This window comes from Rhinolophus ferrumequinum, chromosome 9 (genome assembly GCF_004115265.2).
Source record: "Rhinolophus ferrumequinum isolate MPI-CBG mRhiFer1 chromosome 9, mRhiFer1_v1.p, whole genome shotgun sequence".
Classification (NCBI taxonomy): domain Eukaryota; kingdom Metazoa; phylum Chordata; class Mammalia; order Chiroptera; family Rhinolophidae; genus Rhinolophus; species Rhinolophus ferrumequinum.
Window position 1 is genome coordinate 33,350,340 of NC_046292.1, and position 23,278 is coordinate 33,373,617.

Below are 23,278 nucleotides of genomic sequence, written 5' to 3' on the forward strand. Positions count from 1 at the left end.
TCAGGTGTACAGCAGGTAGTTAGACATTTATGTAATTTAAGAAGTGATCCCCCAGGGAGCTGACTCTGGGTGGTGAACACACAGTGTGATTTATGGATGATGTGGCAGAGTTGCACACCTGAAATCTATGTAATTTTACTGACAATTGTCTCCCCAATAAATTAAAAAAAAAAATTTCTCCTAATGGGTAAAAAAAAAAAAAAAGAAGAAGAAGAAGAAGAAGAAGAAGTGATCCCCCTGACTAGTCTAGTACCCTGGTGTAATAACCTGGCACTATGCACAGTTATTACCATATTATTGATTATATTCTCTATTTTTTACATCTTCCTGAGTATTTTGTAACTATCAATTTGTACTTCTTAATCCCCTCATCTTTTTCAGCTCACCCCCCAACTCCCCTCCAATCTATCACCACAATAAATCTAGTACCCATCTGACACCATGCATAGTTATTACAATATTATTGACTATATTCCTTATGCTCTACCCTACATGACCATTACTACTTTGTAACAACAAATTTGTATTTCTTAATACCTTCTTCTTTTCCACGCACCCCCTAAATCCCCCTTTCATCTGGCAATTATCAAAATATTCTCTGTATCTATGGATTTGTTTCTGTTTTGTTTGTTTATATTGTTCTTTAGATTCCACATATAAGTGAAATCACGTTGCATCTGTCTTTTTATGTCTGACACTCCACTCAGCATAATACCCTCCAAGTCCATCCATGCCATCACAGAGGGCAAGAACCCATTCCCTTCCATGGCCGAGCAATATTCCATTGTATATATATGTACCACATCCTCTTTATCCATTCATCCACTGATGGACACCCAGGCTGCCTCCACATCTTGGCCATTATAAACAATGCTGCAATGAGCATATGGATACATATGACCCCTTGAAGTAGCATTTTAGGTTTCTTCGGGAAGTGAATACCCAGAAGGGGGATTACTGGGTCCTTCTTTGTCTCTTCTTACAGCCTTTGTTTTAAATTATGATTTGTTTGGTATAAATAGTGTTACCTTTGTTTGTTGTTTGTTTGTTTGTTTTCATTTTCATGAATATCATTTTCCCATCCGTGAAGAAAAATTCCCTTCAGATGGAAAGGCACACAGAGACTAAAAGTTCAGTCTCTGTGTGCCTTTTCATCTGAAGTTTCTTGTAGGCAGCATATGTAAGGGTCTTGTTTCCTTACCCATTCAGTCACTCTATTTTTTGATTGGAGCATTTAATCCACTTACATTAAAAGTCATTGTTGATAGATAAGTAGTTATTGCTATTTTATTATTCATATTTTTCTACCTTTTTGTCTTAAAAATTCCCTCTAAGATTCCTTGTAATACTGATTTGGTTGTGCTGAACTCCTTTAATTCTTCTTGTCTCGGAAGTTCTTTATCTGTTCTTTGATTCTAAATGATATCTTTGCTTGGTTGATTAATCTTGGTTGTAGGTCCTTGCTCTTCATCACTTTGACTATTTCATGCCAATCCCTTCTGGCCTGCAAAGTTTCTGTTGAGAAATCAGCTGACAATCTTATGGGAACTTTCTTGGAGGTAACTAACTGCTTTTCTCTTGCTGCTTTTAAGATTCTCTCTTCGTCTTTAACCTTTGGCATTTTAATTATGGTGTGTCTTGGTGTGGGCCTCTTTGGATTCATCTTGTTTGGGACTCTTTTCACTTCCTGGGCTTGTATATCTATTTCCTTTGCCAAGTTAGGGAGGTTTTTAGTCATTATTTCTTCAAATAGGTTTTCAATTCCTTGCTCTCTCTCTTCTCCTTCTGGTACCCCTATGATGCAAATATTGTTACACTTGATGTTGTCCCAGAGACCCCTTACACTACCCTCATTTTTTGGATTCCTTTTCCTTTTCCAATTAGGTGTTTTCTGCTATTGTATCTTTTAAATTGCTGATTCAGTCCTCTGCTTCATCTAATCTCTTGTTGATTCTCTCTAATGTATTCTTCATTTCAGTATTCTTTATTTATAACTTTTTTATGTTTTCTATCTCCATTTTTATGCTTCCTATCTCTTTGTTGAAGTTCTCCCTGAGATCATTAAGCATCCCTATAACCAGTGTTTGGAACTCTGTGTCTGGTAATTTGCTTGTCTCCATTTTGTTTAGTTTTTTTTCTGGAGCTTTGTTCTGTTCTTTTATTTGGGACACGTTTCTTTGTCTCCCCATTTTGGCTGTCTCCCTGTGTTTGTTTCTGTGCATTAAGTAGAGCTGCTATGTCTCCTGGTCTTAGTAGAGTGGCCTTATGTAGTAGGTGTTCTGTGGGACCCAGTGGTGCAGTCTCTCTGGTCAGCAGAGACAAGTGCTCCAGGTATGTCTGTTGTGTGGGTTGTGTGTGCCCTCCTGTTGTAGTTGAGCCTTGATTACAATTTGCTTGTCAATAGGAGGGATTGACCCTCAGGCTAATTGATTGTGGAGACGGGCTGTGACTACAGTGGAGGAGCTGTGGTGTAAAAGCTGACCCTACAAAGCAGAGTTCACTTTAGCATGGCTCTGGTACCTGCCAAGTTTGCCCTTTGGGTGTGTCACCCTTGGAAGCAGCCAGGTGATGCTCAAACTTGGTTCAAAGCTGGCCACCAGGCATGCCAACCTTGGGGCCTCCTGGGAGGGAACCCACTCAGGCCAAGTTTAGCTGCAGCCTGTGCCCTGCCCAGGCCACCTGGTATGAGACACAAAGCAATCCACAGATGGCCACCACTGGCACTGGGCTTGGAGGTACCTTGAGAGGACAATTTGCTAACTGAGGCAGGCTGCACTAGTGCAGACTTAGGGCTGCTCAGCCAGAGGTACAGGACACGCTGAAGACAGATACTGCTTGTTTGGGTTTTGTGAACCTTTGAGAGATTTTATGTAACTCCACAAAAAAGCCACTGTTAGTGGCTTGGGTCTGCCTGAAAGTTGGGTGGGATGTGGTCTCAGGGGATCACTAGGGTAGAGCAGATGAAAGGTGATAGCCAGCTTGATGGCAACTCAGATATGGCATCTGCCTGCATCTGTCTACATGCAAGGAAAGGGAGGGCTCAACAAAGAAGCAATGGCTTCTGCCAGCTTGTCCCTCCAGGAGAAAACTGCCCCTCCAGCCCTTACCCTGAGGCTAGACAATTCAGTTCCTCTGCATTAGCCCCTGGTGCCTTCTGAGCTGCTGCCCAAGTGCTGGAGCTCAGAGCCAGTGAGTCCATCCGCAATTAAGTCCATGCACAGGTCCTTTAAAAGGAGCACCTACTACTTCAGCCACTCTCCAGCTTGCTCAGCTCAATCTCCGCTGGTTTTCACAGCCAGAAGTTATGGGGACTTCTCTCTGTGGCACTGAAACCTTGGAATGGGGAGCCTGGTGTTGGGCTGGGACCCCTCACTCCTCCAGAGAGGACCTCCACAGCCGAGATATCCCTCCCAATTTTTAATGGTCACATGCAGGCGTGAGACCAGCCTGTTTCATGTCTCTGACCCTCCTACCAGTCTTGAGGTGGCTTCTTCTGTATATCTGTAGTTGTAGGTTTTGGTTCAGTTAGACTTCAGGTGATTCTCAATGATGGTTGTTCTGTACTTTAGTTGTAATTGATGTGGTCTGAAGAGGTGAGCACTCTGCCATCTTGACTGGAAATTGTTTAGGGTTTTTTTAATTGACATAAAATACACATAACATATAATTTACCCTCTTAGCTATTTTTAAGAGTACTATTCAGTGGTGTTAAATACTTTCACATTGTTGTGCCACCATCACCACCATCAATTCCCATGTGTTTTTTCATCTTGCAAAGCTGAAATTCTATGTCTATTAAACAATAACTTCCCATTCTCCCCTCCCCTTGGTCCCTGGCAACCACCATTATACTTTCTGTCTTTATTATTTGGGCTATTCTAAGTACTTCATATAAATGGAATTATACAGTAGTTGTCTTTTTTTGCCTGGCTGAATTCCCTTAGCATGTCCTCAAGTTTTCTCCATGTTGTAGCATATGTCAGAACTTCCTTCCCTTTTTAAGTCTGAATATATTCCATTGTATGTGTATACCGCATTTTGTTTATCTATTCATCCATCAGTGGACACTTGGGTTGCTTCCATATTTTAGCTATTGTGAATAATGCTGCTATCAACTTGGTGTACAAATATTTCTTGAGATCCTGCTTTCAATTCTTTTGGGTATATACCCAAAGGTAGAATTGCTGGATCATATGATAATTTTAATTTTTTGAGGACCCACCATTCTGTTTTCCACAGCAGCTCTACCATTTCACATTTTCACTGACAGTGCGCAAGGGTTCTAATTTCTCCACATCCTTGCCAATGCTTATTATTTTCAGGGTTTTTGATAGTAGCCATCCTAACGGGTATGAGGTGGTATTTCATAGTTTTGATTTGCATTTCCCTAATGATCAGTGATGTTGAGCATCTTTTCATGTGCTTACTAGCCATTTGTATATCTTCTTTGGAAAAATGTCTAAGTCCTTTGCCCATTTTTGAATTGGATTATTCATTTTTTCTTGAGTTTTAAGAGTTTTCTATATATTCTGGGTATTGATCTCTTATCAGATATATGATTTGCAAATATTTTCTCCCATTCTGTGGGTTGCCTTTTTACTCTTTGGATGCAGAAAGTTTTTAAATTTTCATGAAGTTCAATTTGTCTGCTTTTTCTTTTGTTATGTGTGCCTTAGGTGTCATAGTCAAGAAATCCTTGGCAAATCCAACGTCATGAAGCTTTTATCGTATGTTTTCTTCTAAGATGTTTATCGTTTTAGGTCTTACATTTAGGTCCTTGATCCATTTTTAGTAAATTTTTGTGTATGGTATTAGGTAAGGTCCAACATCATTCTTTTGCATGTGGATGTCTAGCTTCCCAGTACTGTTTGTTGAAAAGACTGTCCTTTCCCCATTAAATGATCTTGGCACCCTTGTTCAAAAGTCATTTGACCATATATGTGAGGGTTTATTTCCGGGTGTCTATTCTATTCATATATAATATATCTATCTCTGTGCCAATACCACACTGTTTTGATTTCTGTAGCTTTGTAGTAAGTTTGAAATTAGAGGGTGTGAGTCTTCCCGTTTTGATTTTCTTCTTCAAGATTGTTTTGGCTCTTTAGCGTCCCTTGAGATACCATATAAATTTTAGAATGGATTTTTCTATTTCTTATTGCTATTTGTTTTTAAGGCTATAGATTTTCCTTTGTTCACTGATTAAATATATCTCAAGTATTTTGATAAGTAATGCTTTCATTATCTTTTTTTTCCAGAAATTCTGTAATTTCTGTTTGTATTTCCCTTTCATCCAAAATCTGTTTAATAGAAGGTTCATAAATTTATAGGTGGAAAGGGTTTTTAATTTGATTTTTTAAATTCTAGTTTTCTTGTATTGGCATATTAGAGATTAATATTTCTACTTTATGGAACTTAATGTTTTCTTTCATTTAATATATGCTCAATTTTTATAAATGTTCCATGTGCTCTTGAAAGGAAGATACATTCTCTATTTTTAGGTGTGGTGCTTGATATTTCCCTTTATATGTTTTACCTTACTATTATGTTTAGATCTTCTATATCTTATATTTGTCTACTGGATCTGTCCTATACTGAGAATGTCATGCTAAAGACTCCTATTACTAATGTGATTCTGCCTATTTTTCCTTGCATCTCCTGTAGTTTCTGCTTTAAATGTGTGCTGCTGTGTTATTTGGTGTGTGTATATGTGTATAACTCTTATATCTTGTGATATCATAACTTCCAGAATTTTTTATCAAATATACTTTATCTGGTGTCTGGATTGATTTCTTATCATTTCCATTTGTCTGGTATATTCTTGTCCATCCCTTTATTTTTAGCCATTTTGAATTACTTTGTTTTATGTGTTTTTCTTTCATGCAGCACATAGTTGAGTTTGGTTAATGAACTAATCTAAAAAATCTCTTTTATTTTAATAAGCAAGTCATTCCCATTCTTATTTATTGAAATGACAGATATGTTTGGTCTCAATACTGTCATATTATTGTTTTACTGTGCATATTAGAATTACTGTGTGTATTAGTTTCCTAGGGTTGCAATAACAAATAGTCACAGACTGGGAGACTTAAAACAACACAAATTTACTCTCTCTGGAGTCTAGAAGTCCAAAGTCAACGTGTTGGCAGGTCCATGATCCCTCTCGAAAACTTCTTCAAGCCTTCTTCTAGGGAAGAATCCTTCCTTGCTTCTTCCTCCTTTCTGGTTGTTGCCAGTAATCCTTGGCATTCCCTGGCTTACAACTATATCATTCTAATTTCTGTCTGTCTTCACATGGTTGTCTTTCCTCTGCATATCAATCTTGTTCCTGTTGAGCTGCTATAACAGAATCCCATAGACTGGGTGGTTAATAAACAACAGACATTTCTTTCTCACAGTTCTGGAGGCTGGGAAGTCCAGGATCAAGTGGTCAGTAGATTTTGTGTCTGTTGAGGGCCTGCTTCCAGTTCATAGATGGCTGTCATCTCACTGTATTTTCACATGGTAGAAGGGATGAAGGGGCTCTCTTGGGTCCAAAGAAGGCACTAATCCTATTTATGAGGGCTTCACCCCTGTAACCTAATCACCTCCCAAAGTTCCCAATTCCAAACACCATCACATCGGAGATTAGGTTTCAACGTATGAATTTGGGGGGTACACAAACATTCAGTCTATAGCAGAATCTGTGTCCAAATTTCCCTCTTCTTATAAGCATACCAGTCATTGTATTAGAGCCCACCCTAATTCGATAGGATGTCTCAACTTGATTACATCTGTAAAGACCTTATTTCCAAATAAGGCTAAATACACTGGTTCTGGGTAGACATGAATTTTGGGGGGACATCATTCAACCCAGTATACTGGGTTTTTTTCCTCTGTAGTATGTCTTCTTTGCTTTTTTAAAATATAAATCTTTTTATATTTAAGAAGGTTTATATTTTTTGTTCTATGGCTACCACAGTATTTAGTTCTTTCATAGATGCTTAATCTCCTTTCCCTTATTCAAATGTCTGCTAACTGGTCTGTCAGTATTTTTCATTGTGGGAAAATACACACAACATAACATTTGTCATCTTCACCTTTTTAAAGCACAGTTCAGTGCTATTATTGTTGTGCAATCATCAGCACCGTCCATCTCCAGGACTCTTTTCAGCTTAAAATACTGAGACTCCTTACCCATTAAATAAGAACTCCTCATTTCATGTCTTCCTCAGCCCCTGGCAGCCATCATTCTACTTTTTGTCTCTAGGAATCTGACTGCTCTAGGTACCTCATATGTGGAATCATACAGTATTTGTCCTCTTGTGACTGGGTATGTTTTGTCAGTATTTCATGGTTTCCTTTGGCTTTTATTTATTACCTATACAACTATCAGTGATCTTATTGTACTTTCTCCTTTCTCTCTCCCTACTCCTTCTATTTTTAGTTGCATTATTTTCACTTTTAAGGTTTATGTGTTATTCTTCTGCCCATGTCCCTATCCTTATTTTAGTCTGAGATCTAGAATTAACTCTATGAAATGTCCACCTCAGTTCTTTAAATGACGTTTTCCCAGTCATCTCTTGGTTGGATGAAGCTCATCTACTATAGATTCCTCAAACTGGGCTCACGGGCACAGTATTTTCTGAGTTCGTGCAGGTTTGTAACTTTTTTCATAGACTTGAAGGACAATTTTGCTGAATATAAAATCTTTATCTCAAGGGTCAGATTTCTAGTGACAAAGGAGCTGCTTCAGGTCCTCCTCCAGTCTCACCAGCAACCAGCTGCTTTCTCTCATGAGCTCAAGTGTCTTCTGTGCCCCTCCTGAAGAGATGCAAGGATCCACAGCAAACAGTGCAAGCACCCTAACTGGGTCTCTGTCTTTAATGCAGTGAGAAAGTGAATCAGAGTTCCACTTCTTTTTAAGAGGTCATTTTTACGGTTTCTTTCTTGGTTCTCAAGTTAAGTAAAACCCGGCTAGTTCTATTTCCCCTGGGGAAAAAAACATATTTATCTCACACTTTGTTTCCCTGAGTTTCTTAAAAATGCTCTAAACTTCCCTTGATTTCATTATTGTTCTAGAGAAGTATGATGCTGGCCTAATTTTCTTACCTTTAAAAGTCATTTGGGCTTTTTGTCTGGATTCTCTGAGTATTTTCTTTTCTCTGTCTTTTATGTTGAATAGTTTTACTAAGCTATATATTGGAATTGGTTATTCTGTTCCAATTTTTCCAGGCATAGGGTGGGCCCTTCAATATGTAAATTTAAATTTTCTCTTATTTCCTGAAAGTTTTCTTGGATTATGATTTTAAGTATTCTGTTTCATTTTTTTTTTTAGACCCTTCAGTTACACACATGTTGACATTTCTTTCCTTGTCTTCCATTTCATTTGTTAATTTTTCCATGGAAATATGATATTAGCCTGAGGAAGAAAAGAATGATTGGTCACTTGCACATATATTTGAAATCATCTTAATTATATTATCTGCCTAATTATATAAAGCATATTTTTGGGCTGTTGTGTTTGTCTTTGGAACTTTGATCAAAGGTTGTCATTGGATGGGAAAATAAATGTCTCCAAAAATTAAATCTGTTTAAACATGATATACTTACTTTGATCTCAGGAAATTAGGCAAGATTTAAAGCTATTTATGGGCCATGGCTTTCTCTGTAATTAGTTTACTTTGCTGTCACTTTGGTAATGGGGAATTATTATTCTACCCTAGACCAGATAATCCAGGAAAGAAAGAAGTCCCTCAAGACTGAGAGGAAGCAGGGTAACACTCAAAAGAAGTACCAGGATTTTCTGGATATTGTTCTTTCTGCCCAGGTAAATCTTTTAAGTTTCTGAACCTGCTCATATATCTAATCGTGAAGGTAGGTGGGTGAGTGGGCAGGATAGGAGATAAAAGCAGTATTGGTCAACTACATTTAACTATATTTTTGAATTAATGGGTTGGCTTCATAGATTTGTTTTTGTTTTTGTTTATTTATTTTTTTTAGTTTCAGGTGTACACAACAATGTAATAGACATTTACACCCCTCATATAGTGATAACCCCCCTCCCACAATCTACTACCCCTCTGACATCATGTATAGCTGTTACAATTCCATTGACTCTATTCCCTATGTTGTACTCCACATCCTGTTGTTTTATATATATATATATATATATATATATATATATATATATATATATATATATATATGTAATATTACAGTTGACATTCAATATTATTCAGCTTCAGCTTCAGGTGTATAGCTCAGTGGTCAGGCATGTACACCATCCATGAAGTGGTCTCCCTAATAAGACCAGTGCCTATCTGACATCCTACAAAATCTTTACAACATTACTGATTATATTCCCCCAAATGTCTTTCATATCCCTGTGACAATATTGTCGCTACCAATTTGTGTTTTCTAATCCCTTCACCTTCTCCCTCATCCCCACCCACCCTCCCATCTAGCAACCATCAGTTTTTTTTTCTGTATCTCTGAGACTATTTCTGTTTAGTCTGCTCATTTATTCTGTTTTTTAGATTCCACATATAAGTGGGATCATATGGTATTTGTCTTTCTCTGTCTGACTTATTTCACTTAACATAATGTTCTCTAGGTCCATCCATGTTGTTGCAAATGGTAAGATTTCATTCTTCTTTATGGCTAATACTCCATTGTATAAAGGTACCACAGTTTCTGTGTGGCTGCATAGGTTTTGAAGTAAAGATAAAACTCTGCAACTCTGTCACTAGAGAGTCAGATAAGGCTAAATTTTTTACTGATTTGACAGCATCGGTGACTATCATAAAGATATATGGTAGTTCAGGAAAACACAGGAGAATGGGTCATAGGGTAAGCTGATGAGATGATGTTGAGACAGTGCTAGAAAAATCTGGACAAAGCTGGCAGGATGATTGGAGGCAGTCTTTACAAGGCTTGATTTCCTTATTGAACTTTAGTCCTCCTTAATGATTTGGGCAAAATGTGGCTCAGAGTACACATTTGTTGAACTGAATTAAAAATTGAACCTCTCATTGAAAACTCTAATTTCTTCCCTAAAACCATTATTTCGTTGGGGCTGCAAATGTCTATAAACTGACATTGCCTAAAAATATCTCTACTGTGCTTTCTAGGACGAAAATGGTAACAACTTCTCAGATACTGACCTACGGTCCGAGGTGAACAGTTTCCTGGTGACAGGGCAAGACACTGTGGGAGGGAGCATTTCCTGGATCCTCTACCACCTGGCTCAGAACCCTGAGCATCAGGAGAGATGCCGGGAAGAGATCAGAGGCGTCCTGGGAGATGGGTCATCTATCACCTGGTAAGATCTGCATCCCGAAACATTTCATCCTACTTCTCATGGGATTTTGCTTTATTCTTTCTTCTGGTACCTTGGTGACTATAGTGCTTCAAGATATGTATATATGGAAGCAGAAGAGGCAGGCTACCATTCTGCTCTTTTTCTAGAGGGCCCAAAATTATCCCTTTGCCTTTTGCAAAAGAAGTTCACTCATCCATAAATTATGTTTCGTTGTTTTTCTAATCAGTGGTGTGTAAATTGTCCTATCTCTTTCTTTCACCCAGGCTCTAATGCATTGGAAATGGGGACTTGCTCCCTAGACTTGCATTTAGAGCTTGAATGGTAGTGCTCAAGTGGGACTCTTCTTCTGAGAGAGCATCTGCATCATGTAAGCCTCCTTATAGACATTCTCTCCCATCCCCGTGTTCACTCTTCAGGATTGGCTTTGGACTTTGAACATAGTACAAAAGGATACACACTGAAGTTGAGTTTAACAAATATAGCTGAGGACATTTTAAGTAATAAGGCACTAAATATATATGCAAGATTATGTGTGGATTTTGCCCTCAACGACTTCGCCCCTTGTACAGGAGATAGGTCCCCATACAGATAATTAGAGAATAACATGCTAAGGGAGAGATATGTACTGGCTACCACAGAGACTAAACGACAGGTGCCTAACCTGGCATGGGGGCTTCAAGGAGACTTCCTGGGATATTATACGCCTAAGCTGCTCCTTATAGGATATGTAGGAGTTAGCCAGGTAGGAAACTTCAACTCCATTTTGCTAGACTTTGAGCCTATCTTGCTGTTACTGAAGGCCAGGTTATGAATTTTCCCCTTAGACATGCTATTTGGAAAGACCACACATATCCTTGATATAAACCACACTCCTCACCCTAGCTAGATATTTCACATATCATTGTTTTGCTGGTCAAAGTGGACAGAAAGGTAAAAATGCTAAGGGCAACCCAATCCCATGTCTAGGGGGAAAACATCATATTTCAAATGCATAGGGCAACTCAATTAGAACATTTGCAAAGGAAAATTTAAATTTATATGGGTGTAGTAGAGATCTCACTTTTTATAAGAAAATAATAGTCACTTCCTACCATAAATTAAGTGTCTAATCAATACAGCACAAAATGCAGTGTTGATTGGTCATTTTTTATTCATTAATTGAATTTGGAAACACTGTATACTACCTCTCCAAATTAATTTGATATTTTAACCTTGATTAGGGTAGATATATATATATAACTCAAATATTAACCTTTCTTGTTCTTGTTTGGCTTATGTGAAATGTGAGAACAAAAAAGAAATCTTTGCCAGGTGAGAAAACAAAGTCCAGAGGATCTCTTAACTACTCGTTTATTTTAATGAGAGAAATGGCAATCATGTTGTAGGGAATAAAATATGTTTTTATTCTATAATATGGCCGTGTAGTTACATTTAATAATATTTGTATATAGCAGTCTGAGAATTGATAATATTTTTAGACAGATAATAAAACTATACTGCAAAGAGCAATTTCTGGAAAACCTGGAAAGTTGTTCAGTGTCTCCATTTAGCTCCTTGTCAGCCCATTTCTCCATTGGTTTAAAATTCCTCTCATCTTTCTGCACCAGGGCTGAGATGGACAACACTGTTTTTCTTAAATATGCAAAGTGCCAGACTAAGCACAATGAGTCTTTTTATTCTGGGCTCAAAATTAAAATTTCACATTACTGAATGGCCAAAGTCTGCATTCAAAATAAATACTCAGAAAAGCAAATAGAAATACAATAAAGCAAATAGACTAAATACTATGCGCAATCATTTTATTGAATCAACCTGACTAGCTGGGATGCAAATGAAAACCTTATTCTTTTCCTGCCAACACTTCAAACTTGCTATGTGGGGCTGAGATCTTGAGTGAATCCCACAGTGTTCCCATCCATTTAAATTACAAGAGCAGTTTCATTTCAGTAATTAAACTGTATGATCCAGTGTAATATTCAAAACTTCCAATTCTTATTCACTTGGAACATCTCCCTCCATCCCAGCTCAGTACTTCTTTGGTCTGGAAGCCCATGGTAGGTAAAGGGCTGTGGTTGGCTTCTTCCTGCTGACCAGTTTCTCCCCTACCGTGCTGTTTTTGACTTTCCAAAAATGGTCCCAGGCGGGACAAAGGATAAGGAGAAAGAAGCCGTTGGTACTATTATGATCTTGCCCACTGACCTTGGCAGTTATTCAATGCTTCCTTTTACTTTCAGTGGGTACATCTGTGGGTTTCTTGGAGATTCCCTCACTGGGACTTTGCAGTGGTGATTCATGAGGCAAGGGAATTCTTGTCCTTAGAGTTCCCTTCAAGCTGGTTCAGAGCTCTCTCTCTTTCTGGTTCATTGGCCCATAGGACACACGGGACCATTCTTGCCTTGTCCCTGTTGCTCTTTCCTGCCTCTCCGACTGTTCTGATTCACAGTTTTTCTTATCAGTCCTATGCTTCCCAAACCCCAGGGAGCACATGTCAGATCACCTACATGATCCTCTTGAAGCCCCTCTTTGCTTAACATGGCAGGGGGCACCTTCCTCCATTCTCCATAGCATTCCAGCAATGCTCTTTAAAGGATTTTTTTTTTCTCTCTCTCAAAACTCTTAAGCCTCCTTTCTTCAATCCTTAGACATTCCGTGTTTTTTCTTGATTTAAGTGATGAGCTAAGGGTTGCAAAATTGGTTTTCAGAAATCTTCTTAGCAAATCCTTTACTGTAGCACCTTACTTTATAATGAGGGTTTTGGCACCTGTTTGGGTCCTCTTCCTTTGAGACCTCAGCTGAGCCCGAGGCAGAAAGAGTCCCATTGGAATGTTCTGTTACATAAACCAATTGGAAAAATAGCTTTAACCTGAGGATGATACCTACCAGGAACAAACATCAAATAGAAAAAAAAAAAAAACACATATCAATGTTTGCAGACTGGATATGGAGCTTAGTTCCCTGTCCTCTCTCTCTTGTGCTTACAGGGACCAGCTGAGAGAGATGTCATACGCCACAATGTGTATCAAGGAGTCTCTCCGATTGATGCCTACCGCCTTTTCTGTTTCCAGAGAACTCAGCAAGCCCATTACCTTCCCAGATGGACGCTCCTTGCCTGCAGGTCTTTGATTTCTTTTGCTAAGCAGTTTCTAGAGACTGTGGGATCCTGGGGAGAGTAAAAAGGCCAGGGGATTTCTCAAGTCTTGGAGAAGTCAAAAGGCAATCCTTAGGACATCGGGCTTAAGAGTGGGTACCTATTAAGTAAAAGCTCAGTAGGTGATGCCTTGATCGGATCTGGGTTTCAGAGACTTTCCTAAAGGCACATAGCCATTTGCAGCAAAGCTATCCCCAGAACCTGTGTCGCCGGAATCAGAATACAGGGTTTCTTCCCGTGTGGGACATTATTTCTAAGATAATCTTTGTTTGCCTGAGTGTCAAACTCATGTGAGACTTCATGGGAGGTAAGCACTATTATGTTTATCTAGAAGACCCAGGAATGTCTTTGGCTTCATTATCATAATAATATCACCCTAATAAGTGTGCAGCACGTAATAGTTTACACAGAGCCTTCCAACATATGAGCTCAATTTTCCCCCTGCAACATGATTTTAGCAGATACTTATATAGTGCTTTGCAGTTTACAAAACACTTTCAAATACTTTTGGTGTAGCCAAAAACCCACGTGGGGGACTCCAGTATGCAGTGTGCAGTGAGCAGAGCTAGACCTCACTCGGAGGTCCCATGCCGGAACCCAGTGCTCTTCAGAACAACACAGGTTTCTGAGCAGGGTGAGTGGGATGCAGAGGGGTCACGTGAGACACCTTCACTTATCTGCTTCAGTGTTCTATTAACTCTTGCCATTGGAAACAAGCTGACAGGATTGCTTGTGGCAAATACCAACAACATGTCTCTTACTGGGACTTTGTTGACAGACCAAGAATTATTTCTGGTAAACAAATCATTTCAAATTGTCTCTCCTCTGTCTTTTTTAAAAATCCCCAAACTACATGGCTATTTACCAAAATTCCCTGCCCTCTATGAATAAACAGCACCAGCAGAAACTTGTCATTCAATTTACACAATGGACTTATGGTTCTGTTCTTATGCACCCAAACTATTTGGAGTGGGTGCTTCATAGTGAATTAATAGATGTAGAGTAGTGCCCCCCTTATCCACGGTTTTGCTTTCTATGCTTTCTGTTACCCATAGTCACCCGAGGTCCAAAGTCCTTTTTTTACTTAATAATGACCTCAAAGCACAAGAGTAGTCATGCTGGCGATTTGGATGTGCCAACAAGAAGCTGTGAAGAGCTTTCTAAAAGAGAAAAGGTAGAAGTTCTCAACTTAGAAGGAAAGAGAAAAAAATCTTATGCTGAGTTTGCTAAGATCTGTGGTAAGAATGAATCTTCTATCCGTGAAATTATGAAGAAGGAAAAGAAATTTGTGCTCATTTCACACCTCAAACTGCGAAAGTTATCACCACAATGCGTGATAAGTGCTTACTTAAGATGGAAAAAAGACATTAAATTTGTGGGTAGAAGACATGAACAGAAAACACATTCTGACGGACAGCAACATGTTGTACCAGAAAGCATTGAGCCTACATGAAGACTTCAGCTAGGGATCCCCTAAAATGAGTTACACCAAGGCATTTACTGCAGTCAGGAATGGTTATACAGATTCAGGAATAAGTTTGGTATTTTATGATCTCACATCATCACAAGAAGTGTGAGCACAGTACAATAAGATATTTTGAGAGACTACAGTCACGTAACTTTTATTACAGTATATTATTATATAATTGTTCTATTTTATTATTAGCTGGTGTTAATCTCTTACTGTGCCTAATTTATAAATTGAACTTTATCATAGGTATGTATGTACAGGAAAAAACATAGTAGATATATGGTTTGGTACTATGCATGGTTTCAGGCATCCACTAGAGGTCTTGGAATGTATCCTTTATGGATAAGGAGGGACTACTGTATAAATAATTTCCAGAGGTAGCAGAAAACATAAGCATGGGTTATCATTTTGACACGATACCAATAGCTCTTTATGATAGAATCATGGATTCAATAGATCACTGCTTTGAAAACTAAGGAGACATCAGACTGCATCCTCCCATGGGTCCTTCACTGCTGTCTTCAGCTACAGCACACAGAGGTCTGCCAGCAGCTAGCTCTTTCCCTTCAGAAGAGAAATCTTTCTGAATAGTGGTATCACAGTAGCCTACTGCTTGTTCTTTCTCCTGCAATCTCCTATGTTTCTTTCCTTTCTCAGGAATAACAGTGGTTCTCAGTATTTGGGGTCTTCATCACAATCCTGCTGTCTGGGAAAACCCAAAGGTATGACTGTCTTACACAGAAATACTTAAAAGAACTAATGCTGTGCAATTTACTTTTTTTTTTAGCTGTGCTTGGAAGTAGCAAATGATACAGCCAACAAAAATAAATATAGAAACCAAAAATGTAGGACTTTTCCACTAACGAAAAACTGTCCTTTGCCCCTATTCCTACTTTATCTTTGTTTGAATGAATAAACTGGCATAATGCCACACAATCTGCTCTAAATTGCCATAGTCATTTACTTAAGAAGCTCTACCAAGCACTACCTAGATATCTGCAAGATTGTAGAATGTCAGTAGTAATTCAGGTAACTCAAACTCCCTTCTGCTGGATGTAACAATCAGCGTTCTGGCGGGAAGTCAATGACACACGGGAGTCAAGCAATTTGAGATGTTATGAAGGAACTATTGACAAAAGTATGGGTTAGGGTTTTGGAAAAGCAACATGGAGCAAATCACTATGGAAGTGCGTACCACTTCTAGGCCTGATGGGACAATGGAGAGAGGGCTAGAAACCTGGAGAGAGAGCTTCCAGGAAAGGCCATGAGACAGGAATTGTGACCATTAGTAGAACATGCAGCCAACCTGAGATGGCCTGGTAGGGAGGGGCTCAGGGAATAAATACCCCAAATGCTCTCTCCTCCCACCCTCCAGATCTCCTATCAATGCCTTTTCTTGGTCAAACCCAACAGAACAACATGTGGGTCAGCTTCTTGGAGTCCAGAGCAGAGCGATTTAGAAGGGAGGAAAGAGGATCTGGAGAGGCACAAAGAAGTTACGGAACATACCTGAGTTCCTTGATTCAGTGTCCTCTAAACTCTAAACACAACATGTACAAATGCTTCCTTTTACATGAGCTGCTAGGGTTTAACATCTGTAACTTGTAAAAGGAAGTTGGACTGCATGTCTCAGTAACAACTGATCATGGAATCATTTGGGCTTGACTTCTAAATAGGTGCACTCTTACCTCCAAAGTGAAAATAGTACCACTGGCCATAGTATTTCTGCTTCCTTTTACTTAGTCTGGATAACGGATTAGTCAATTGAGAATCCAGCCAAGGTCACAGGTGTAGAGTTGCACGGCCCAAGATGGCAGCCATTAGTCACATGTGACTATTGAGCCCTTGAGATGTGGCTAGTCAGAATTGAGATGTACTAGAAATATAAAATACACACTGGGTTTTGAAGATGTAGTAAAAAAATGAAATATTTTCTTAACTATCATTTATATTTGGTAGATATTGGAATGATATTTTCAATTAAATAAATTGTATTATTAAAATTCATTTCACCTTTTAAAAATGTGATTACCAGAACATTTAAAATTACATGTATGGTTCACAATGTTTATCTGTTGATCGGTGCTAAGCAGTGGCTTAAGAAATGTATTAATGGTGTTTGGGGGTATTGCCCTCTCATTTCAGGTCTTTGACCCCTTGAGGTTCTCTCCGGAGAATTGTAATCAGAGACACTCCCACTCCTTCTTACCATTCTCAGCTGGACCGAGGTGAGGACAACTTGAACTTGTTGAAAATACACGAAAATGTGTACTTGGGGACAGCTCTTTTCCTTTAGCCCCTCAATTCTATAAAGTCTTCCATGGAACCCCACCTTCTCACGTGACCATGAGGTAGAACTTACTGCTTATCCGAGCCTCTGAGAGGGCCAGTTAGTTTCACAAAGGACAGTGTCCTTCTCTATCACATTCTGTGTAGCCATGCCTCAGAATACTATCCCATGATGCAGGCTGTTGCTCCTAGGCTCAATGCAGTCCTCCCCAACACAGGCCGGCTGCATTTATTTGTTCTCTAAAACTAGGAAAAAAATTATTATGTTTTTAAATTTCAGCTTTATTGAGGTATAATTGACAAGTAAAATTGTTAAGATCTTTAAAGTATACATCGTGATGGTCTGATATACATGTACATTGTAAACAAATTTCTCCCCAAAGTTAATTAACACATCCTTCCCCTCACACATTTGTCTTTGTTTTTGTGAGAGATTTAAGTTCTACTTCCTTAGCAAATTACAATTATACAATACAGTGTTATCAACATAGTCATGGGTTTTACCTCAGGTCCTCACGGGAGAAACAATTCTATGAGCGACTCCAGGTGCCACCTTGTTTAGCAAGGGCATCACATTGGGGACTTCCAGCTCACATTCTTGCAGGGAACAATGTAAACCCAAAATACAAAAGCTTGTATGGCACAGAGAAAGAAAATGTTGCTTTACTGTGAACATTAGATTTGTTATTCTGGTATCTTGTAAAAGACTCAGAAGGAACACCATTTCTTCAAGTGTCTCTTATTTTCTCTTGGTGTCTACAGGAACTGCGTCGGGCAACAGTTTGCCATAATGGAGTTAAAAGTGGCCGTTGCTTTGATTCTGCTGTGCTTCCAGTTGACTCCAGATCCCACCAGGCCTCTTTCTGTCGTGCCCCAGGTTGTTCTCCGATCCAAGAATGGGGTCCACTTATACCTGAAAAAACTTTCTTAATGTTAGAGCCCAGGGTACAATGGTTATATATATTTTGTTTTAATGTTAAATTTACAACTAATGGTCCAAGAAAATGGAGAGGAATCAAAGTATGGTGGGAAGGTTAGGGGTAGGTGGTATGGGGGGTCTCTGTGGACCTGCATATTATTCGAAAACATTTTTGGGTGACACTCTGTATCACCTAGATCTGTTTCTGTGTGACTTTGGGAGATTTTCAGGACTTTTCTGTTTGATTTCGGCTACTATTAATGCTATATACCAAGAAGTTTGCTAGATGACATTCATATATGTTCTGTTGTTTTTAAAAATAACTTTTCAGAATTACGCAGTAATAGATGAATGTATTTCCAACAGTAGAAAAACATGTAGAATAAAAAGTAAAAATCTCATTTCAGGTAGTATACCCCTACTTCCCTGACCAATCCTACGGCTTTTCCTAAACACAGAATAGTTTGGTGTGCATTCTTTCAGACTTTTTCCTGTACACTTCATATGTATGTATGTATTCTTATAGATGGGATCAAATCCATATTGTTCTTGCCTTTTTCACTCAATAAAAATACATCTCATTCCGAATGATATTCTGTAACATGGATGTACTATAACTTAATTCGTTTGCCATTATGGGATATTTAAGTTATTTGTAGTTTTAAAAACATGCTTATTGGCTATTTGTGTTTATCTTTGTTTTGTTCTCTATGACTTGCACATCATCTATTTTTCTTTTCTATGGAGTTGTCTTTTTCTTAATTTCCACAACACCCGAATCAACTGGGAGCTACTAATTATTCATTAAAATATTTAAATAACTGAATGGTATCCTATCTTACCATATATTGTTAAACATTTTGTTTGCTTTAAACAATGTCTTTTATACCAATTTCACTTGTAATTACAGATGTAGATTATTACATACCAATATGCCTATTTCATTTATGGATACAGATGTATATACACACAGATACACCCACACATGTATACACCCACACATGTATACACACACACACAGACACATACATCATTATGAATTATATTTTATCCCAGGAATGCAATAATTGTTCAAAATTAATTAGCAGATTGACACATAAAACACAAAAGATGATATTAATATATGCTGGAACACACTGGATAAGAATCAACATTTAATCTTGATTTCAAAATACTTTAGGAGCTGGTGATTGTAATAATTTTTCTAAGTTTTATAATTTAGAACCCTAGAAACCTGTGGCCTTTGTAGTTATCAGTGACTACTTCAAAGCATGCCCCCAATAGTCCATCCAGACTGTGGCAAGGCTGTTCTGGATACCATCAAAGATTTTAAGAAAAGAAAATGAAGAGACACACATATTTGAAAGGAAGAACAAAAACTGTCATTATTAAAGCCAGGAGGAAGTGATTGGGCTTAAAGTGTGCTAAAATATATGTATTTTTTGAGGGCAGGAGGATTAAAATACCAAATAATTTTAGACTTTTAAGCATGCAAGATAAAAATTTCAAACTTAGACACTAAACAACAGAAATAAAATGTATAAATTCTAAATCTGTAGAAGAAAGTATGGAACAGGAAAAAAAATAGAATATAAAAAAATTCAACATATTTCCCCCCAAAAAAAATACAAGAAAGGAGGAAAAAGCATAGGAAAGGAGGGATAAACTGAAACCACAAAGTAAGATGATAGGAACATGTGCAAATATATCAATAATCAATGAGTGTGAATAGAAGGAACTCATGAGTAAAGACAGAGGTTGTCAGAGTAGATTTTTAGAATATAAGACATTCCTAAATCATTATGCCACAGAATTATTGAAAATAAAAGGATGGTGTATATAAGCCAGGAAATTGGAGTGGCTATATTAATATTACAAAATAGATTAAGTAAAATAAAACCATTATCTGGGAATAAAAGAGGCATTATACTAAAAAGAAAAATATTCAACACAATAGGAAGCTATAACAAGTCTAAACATGGAAGCAAAATTTAAAAACCTCAACATATATGTCAAAAAATTTATAAAACTACAGGGACATATTAACAAACCCATAATTTTGATGGGACCTCTCAATATACTAGCTCAAATATTAATAGACTTATAATATTTATAATTGTAATATAGTAAAGACATAGAAGATTCTAACTAGCATTTTTGATTTAATGAATATACAGAACTCAGCATCTAAACATTAGAAAGAATTCATACTTATGAAAATACAATGGACATTTACAAAAATTGAGCACATACAACACCATATAATAATTCTCAAAGTATTTGAAAGAATTAATTTATTACAAACCATATTCAGACAACAGTGCAGTTAAGTCAGAAATCAATAGCAAAAGGTATTGTGTGTCCAGACCCTATTCGTCCGTGCAACTGCAGTCCTAAATTACAGTTTATACAATGAACAATCCCAACAACCAGGTCCAGCACGCCAGCAACTCTCCTGGATTAGCAATCCGTATATGACAACCCCAGCTAGACCCTCACTGATCTCCAGCTAGACCCTCATTGATCTCCAATGGACACATTTTTTTCAGCTAATATTTCAAGGAGCTTCACTATAGGTCAAAAGAGAAAAGGAATGAAAGGAGCATGTAACTCTACTTTTGACACATGCAAAATGTACCATTAACTATCATAAGGATACCTCACACCCATTGGCATAGTTACTATAAAAACAAACAAACATCAAACAGAAAAGAACAAGTGTTAATGAGGATGTGGAGAAATTGGAACACTTGTGCACTGTTGGTGGGAATGTAAAATGGTACAGCCACTATGGAAAACAGAATGATGTTTCCTCAAAAAATTAAAAATAGAATTACCATATGTCCCAGCAATCCCACTTCTGGGTACATATCTGAAAGACTTGAAAGTAGATATTTGCACATCCATATTTATAGAAATTTTATTAACCGTAGCCAAGAGGTGGAAACAACCCAAATGTCCTTCAATGGATAAATGGATAAACAAAATGTTCTCTCTATATATACCATGTGTTATATATTACATGGCGTGATCCATATAATAATGGGGTAGAGTTGGAAATACCAGTATGAACTCATGTTTAATTTAATATAGACAGTTACATATAGGAATTTATAGATATGAGTATATACCTAGGTTAGCATACAGACATATATATCTTTGCTCTGTCAGCTAATGGGGCCCAAAAGAAATGACATCCCAGTAGCAATGATCACACCTAGTGCTCAGATATTGCTTTCCAATACCCTTCTCCAATAAATGGAACCAAAGATCCCTGAAGAAATGGCTGACTCCAGAATTGGGGCAGAAAATATACGAGATAAGCCTGGTATATCTTGTGCCAGAAAATAAGTTAAACAAAAACAAAACAAGCACTGACAGACTCATATCAAAGTAACACATGAGACAGCTGAAAGAGTTCTCAATAGCCAAAGCCAGAACAAGTTGAACAAGATAAATAAGGTTGTATTGCATTATAACCCAAAGTATAAAATAAATTCCAAATGAGTGCATACTGACATACATAAATGGGTGAATAAATTAATAAATGGGAGAAAGAGACAGATCTCCCTTGCAGAAGAATTCCAAATAATTTATGTAGATACTCTGTCCTCAAGGAAGGGAAATATAACTCTCCACTCCTTAGGTAAGGGCTGTGCCTAATGACTTCGTTGTAATAAAATTATAAACACAACTCCATTTACAATAGCCCCCAAATGCATAAAATATGTAGGAATAAAGTTTACAGAAACATGTTCAAGCCTATAGACCCAAACTATAAAACTTTGCTAAATAATTCTATAACTCCCATTTCTCTCTTTTTTATAGATCAAACTATTTGATGAAATTTTCCAAGTTTTTCTCTATATTCTAAAACACACTAATTATAGTTATTTTAGTGTCTCTGCCTGGCTTCTCAAATTTGGATCACCTGCAGGATTATTTCTATTGTCTTTTTCTTGTTTTCTTTTGCTTTTTGGTCAATTGGACTGTTTCTTGGCATGTCGGCTGAGTTTTTATTAAATGGTGAAAGTGGTGTTTAATAAGTTGTAGAGGCTCTAGTTTGTGTTATCTTTTTTTTTTCTTTAGCTTTTATTTATTTTAAGTGTCTTTCCAGGACCCATCAGCTCCAAGTCAAGCAGTTGTTTCAATCTAGTTGTGGAGGGCGCAGCTCACAGTGGCACACGTGGGGATCGAACCGGCAACCTTGTTGTTAAGAGCACCGCGCTCTAACCAACTAAGCTAACTGTGTCTGTGTTATCTTAAAGAGGGTTGATTTATCTTCTGGCAGTCACGTGGAATACTGGCAGAGCCTCGTGAGACAATTGAGGGGAAGTAGGCAATTTAGACACAGCATTTCCTTTCAGGGGTTTGCAGGTTGCTTTGCTTTATAGTAGTTATAATAATAATGTCCAAGTATTTTGAACCATTGCTCCCTACTATGGAGCCCAAAAAGCTCTAAAGGCACCTACAAAGGTTTGAGGGTCAGGGACATGTAGAGAAAGGGACCAATAGAGATGAGCGTATGTAGGATGTGATCCTCAGTTTTCTTTCCAAGACAAATGGGAGAGACGTATTACCCAGAACCCATATCTGAAATTCTTTGAACACTTTTCCCAATGACCTTGGACACCATTAAGAAGTGTGCCTTCAGTCACCAGGGTAGTGCCCAGGTGAACAGGACAGTGACTAAAGGACAAGGAGTAAAGTCATTCACCCTGAGCCATTTCATCCATGAGAGTGCTGTTCCACTTCTTGTCTTCTGATACCTCCACATCCTGCCTGGAAGCAGAGTTTAACAAAACCAAACTCATCCTCCCTGGTCAGCACACTTTCCTGCATCACGATGATCTGGTTTACAAACTTAGCCATCAGAACATCCATTTTAATAAATATTGCCTGGTGGCCCATGAGCACCCAGGTTTGTCTTGGGTTTTGCATTGCCTGAGACGTCCGTAAAACAACCAGTTGCCTAAGATACAAACCCTGGTGATGGATGAGTCCTCTGTGGTGGTTGGACAAAATGTAGCATACAAGTTGTCCTCAAGAAATAAATGTTACCGTATTTCCCCAAGAATAAGATCTAGCCAGACCATCAGCTCTAATGCATCTTTTGGAGCAAAAATTAATATAAGACCCGGTATATTATAT

General features: G+C 38.0%; 1 protein-coding gene across 1 annotated transcript in view; it reads left to right on the top strand.

Moving 5' to 3' along the window:
• The window catches only part of LOC117026837 (cytochrome P450 4X1), a 38,678-nt gene extending 19,968 nt beyond the window's left edge, over positions 1–18,710 (top strand). Inside the window, 6 exon segments of the mRNA XM_033113962.1 lie at positions 8,703–8,806; positions 10,110–10,300; positions 13,282–13,415; positions 15,577–15,641; positions 17,065–17,147; positions 17,971–18,710. Coding sequence (XP_032969853.1) covers positions 8,703–8,806; positions 10,110–10,300; positions 13,282–13,415; positions 15,577–15,641; positions 17,065–17,147; positions 17,971–18,139 — 746 coding nt within the window. The 3' untranslated portion in view covers positions 18,140–18,710.
• Positions 18,711–23,278: the final 4,568 nt, after the last annotated feature.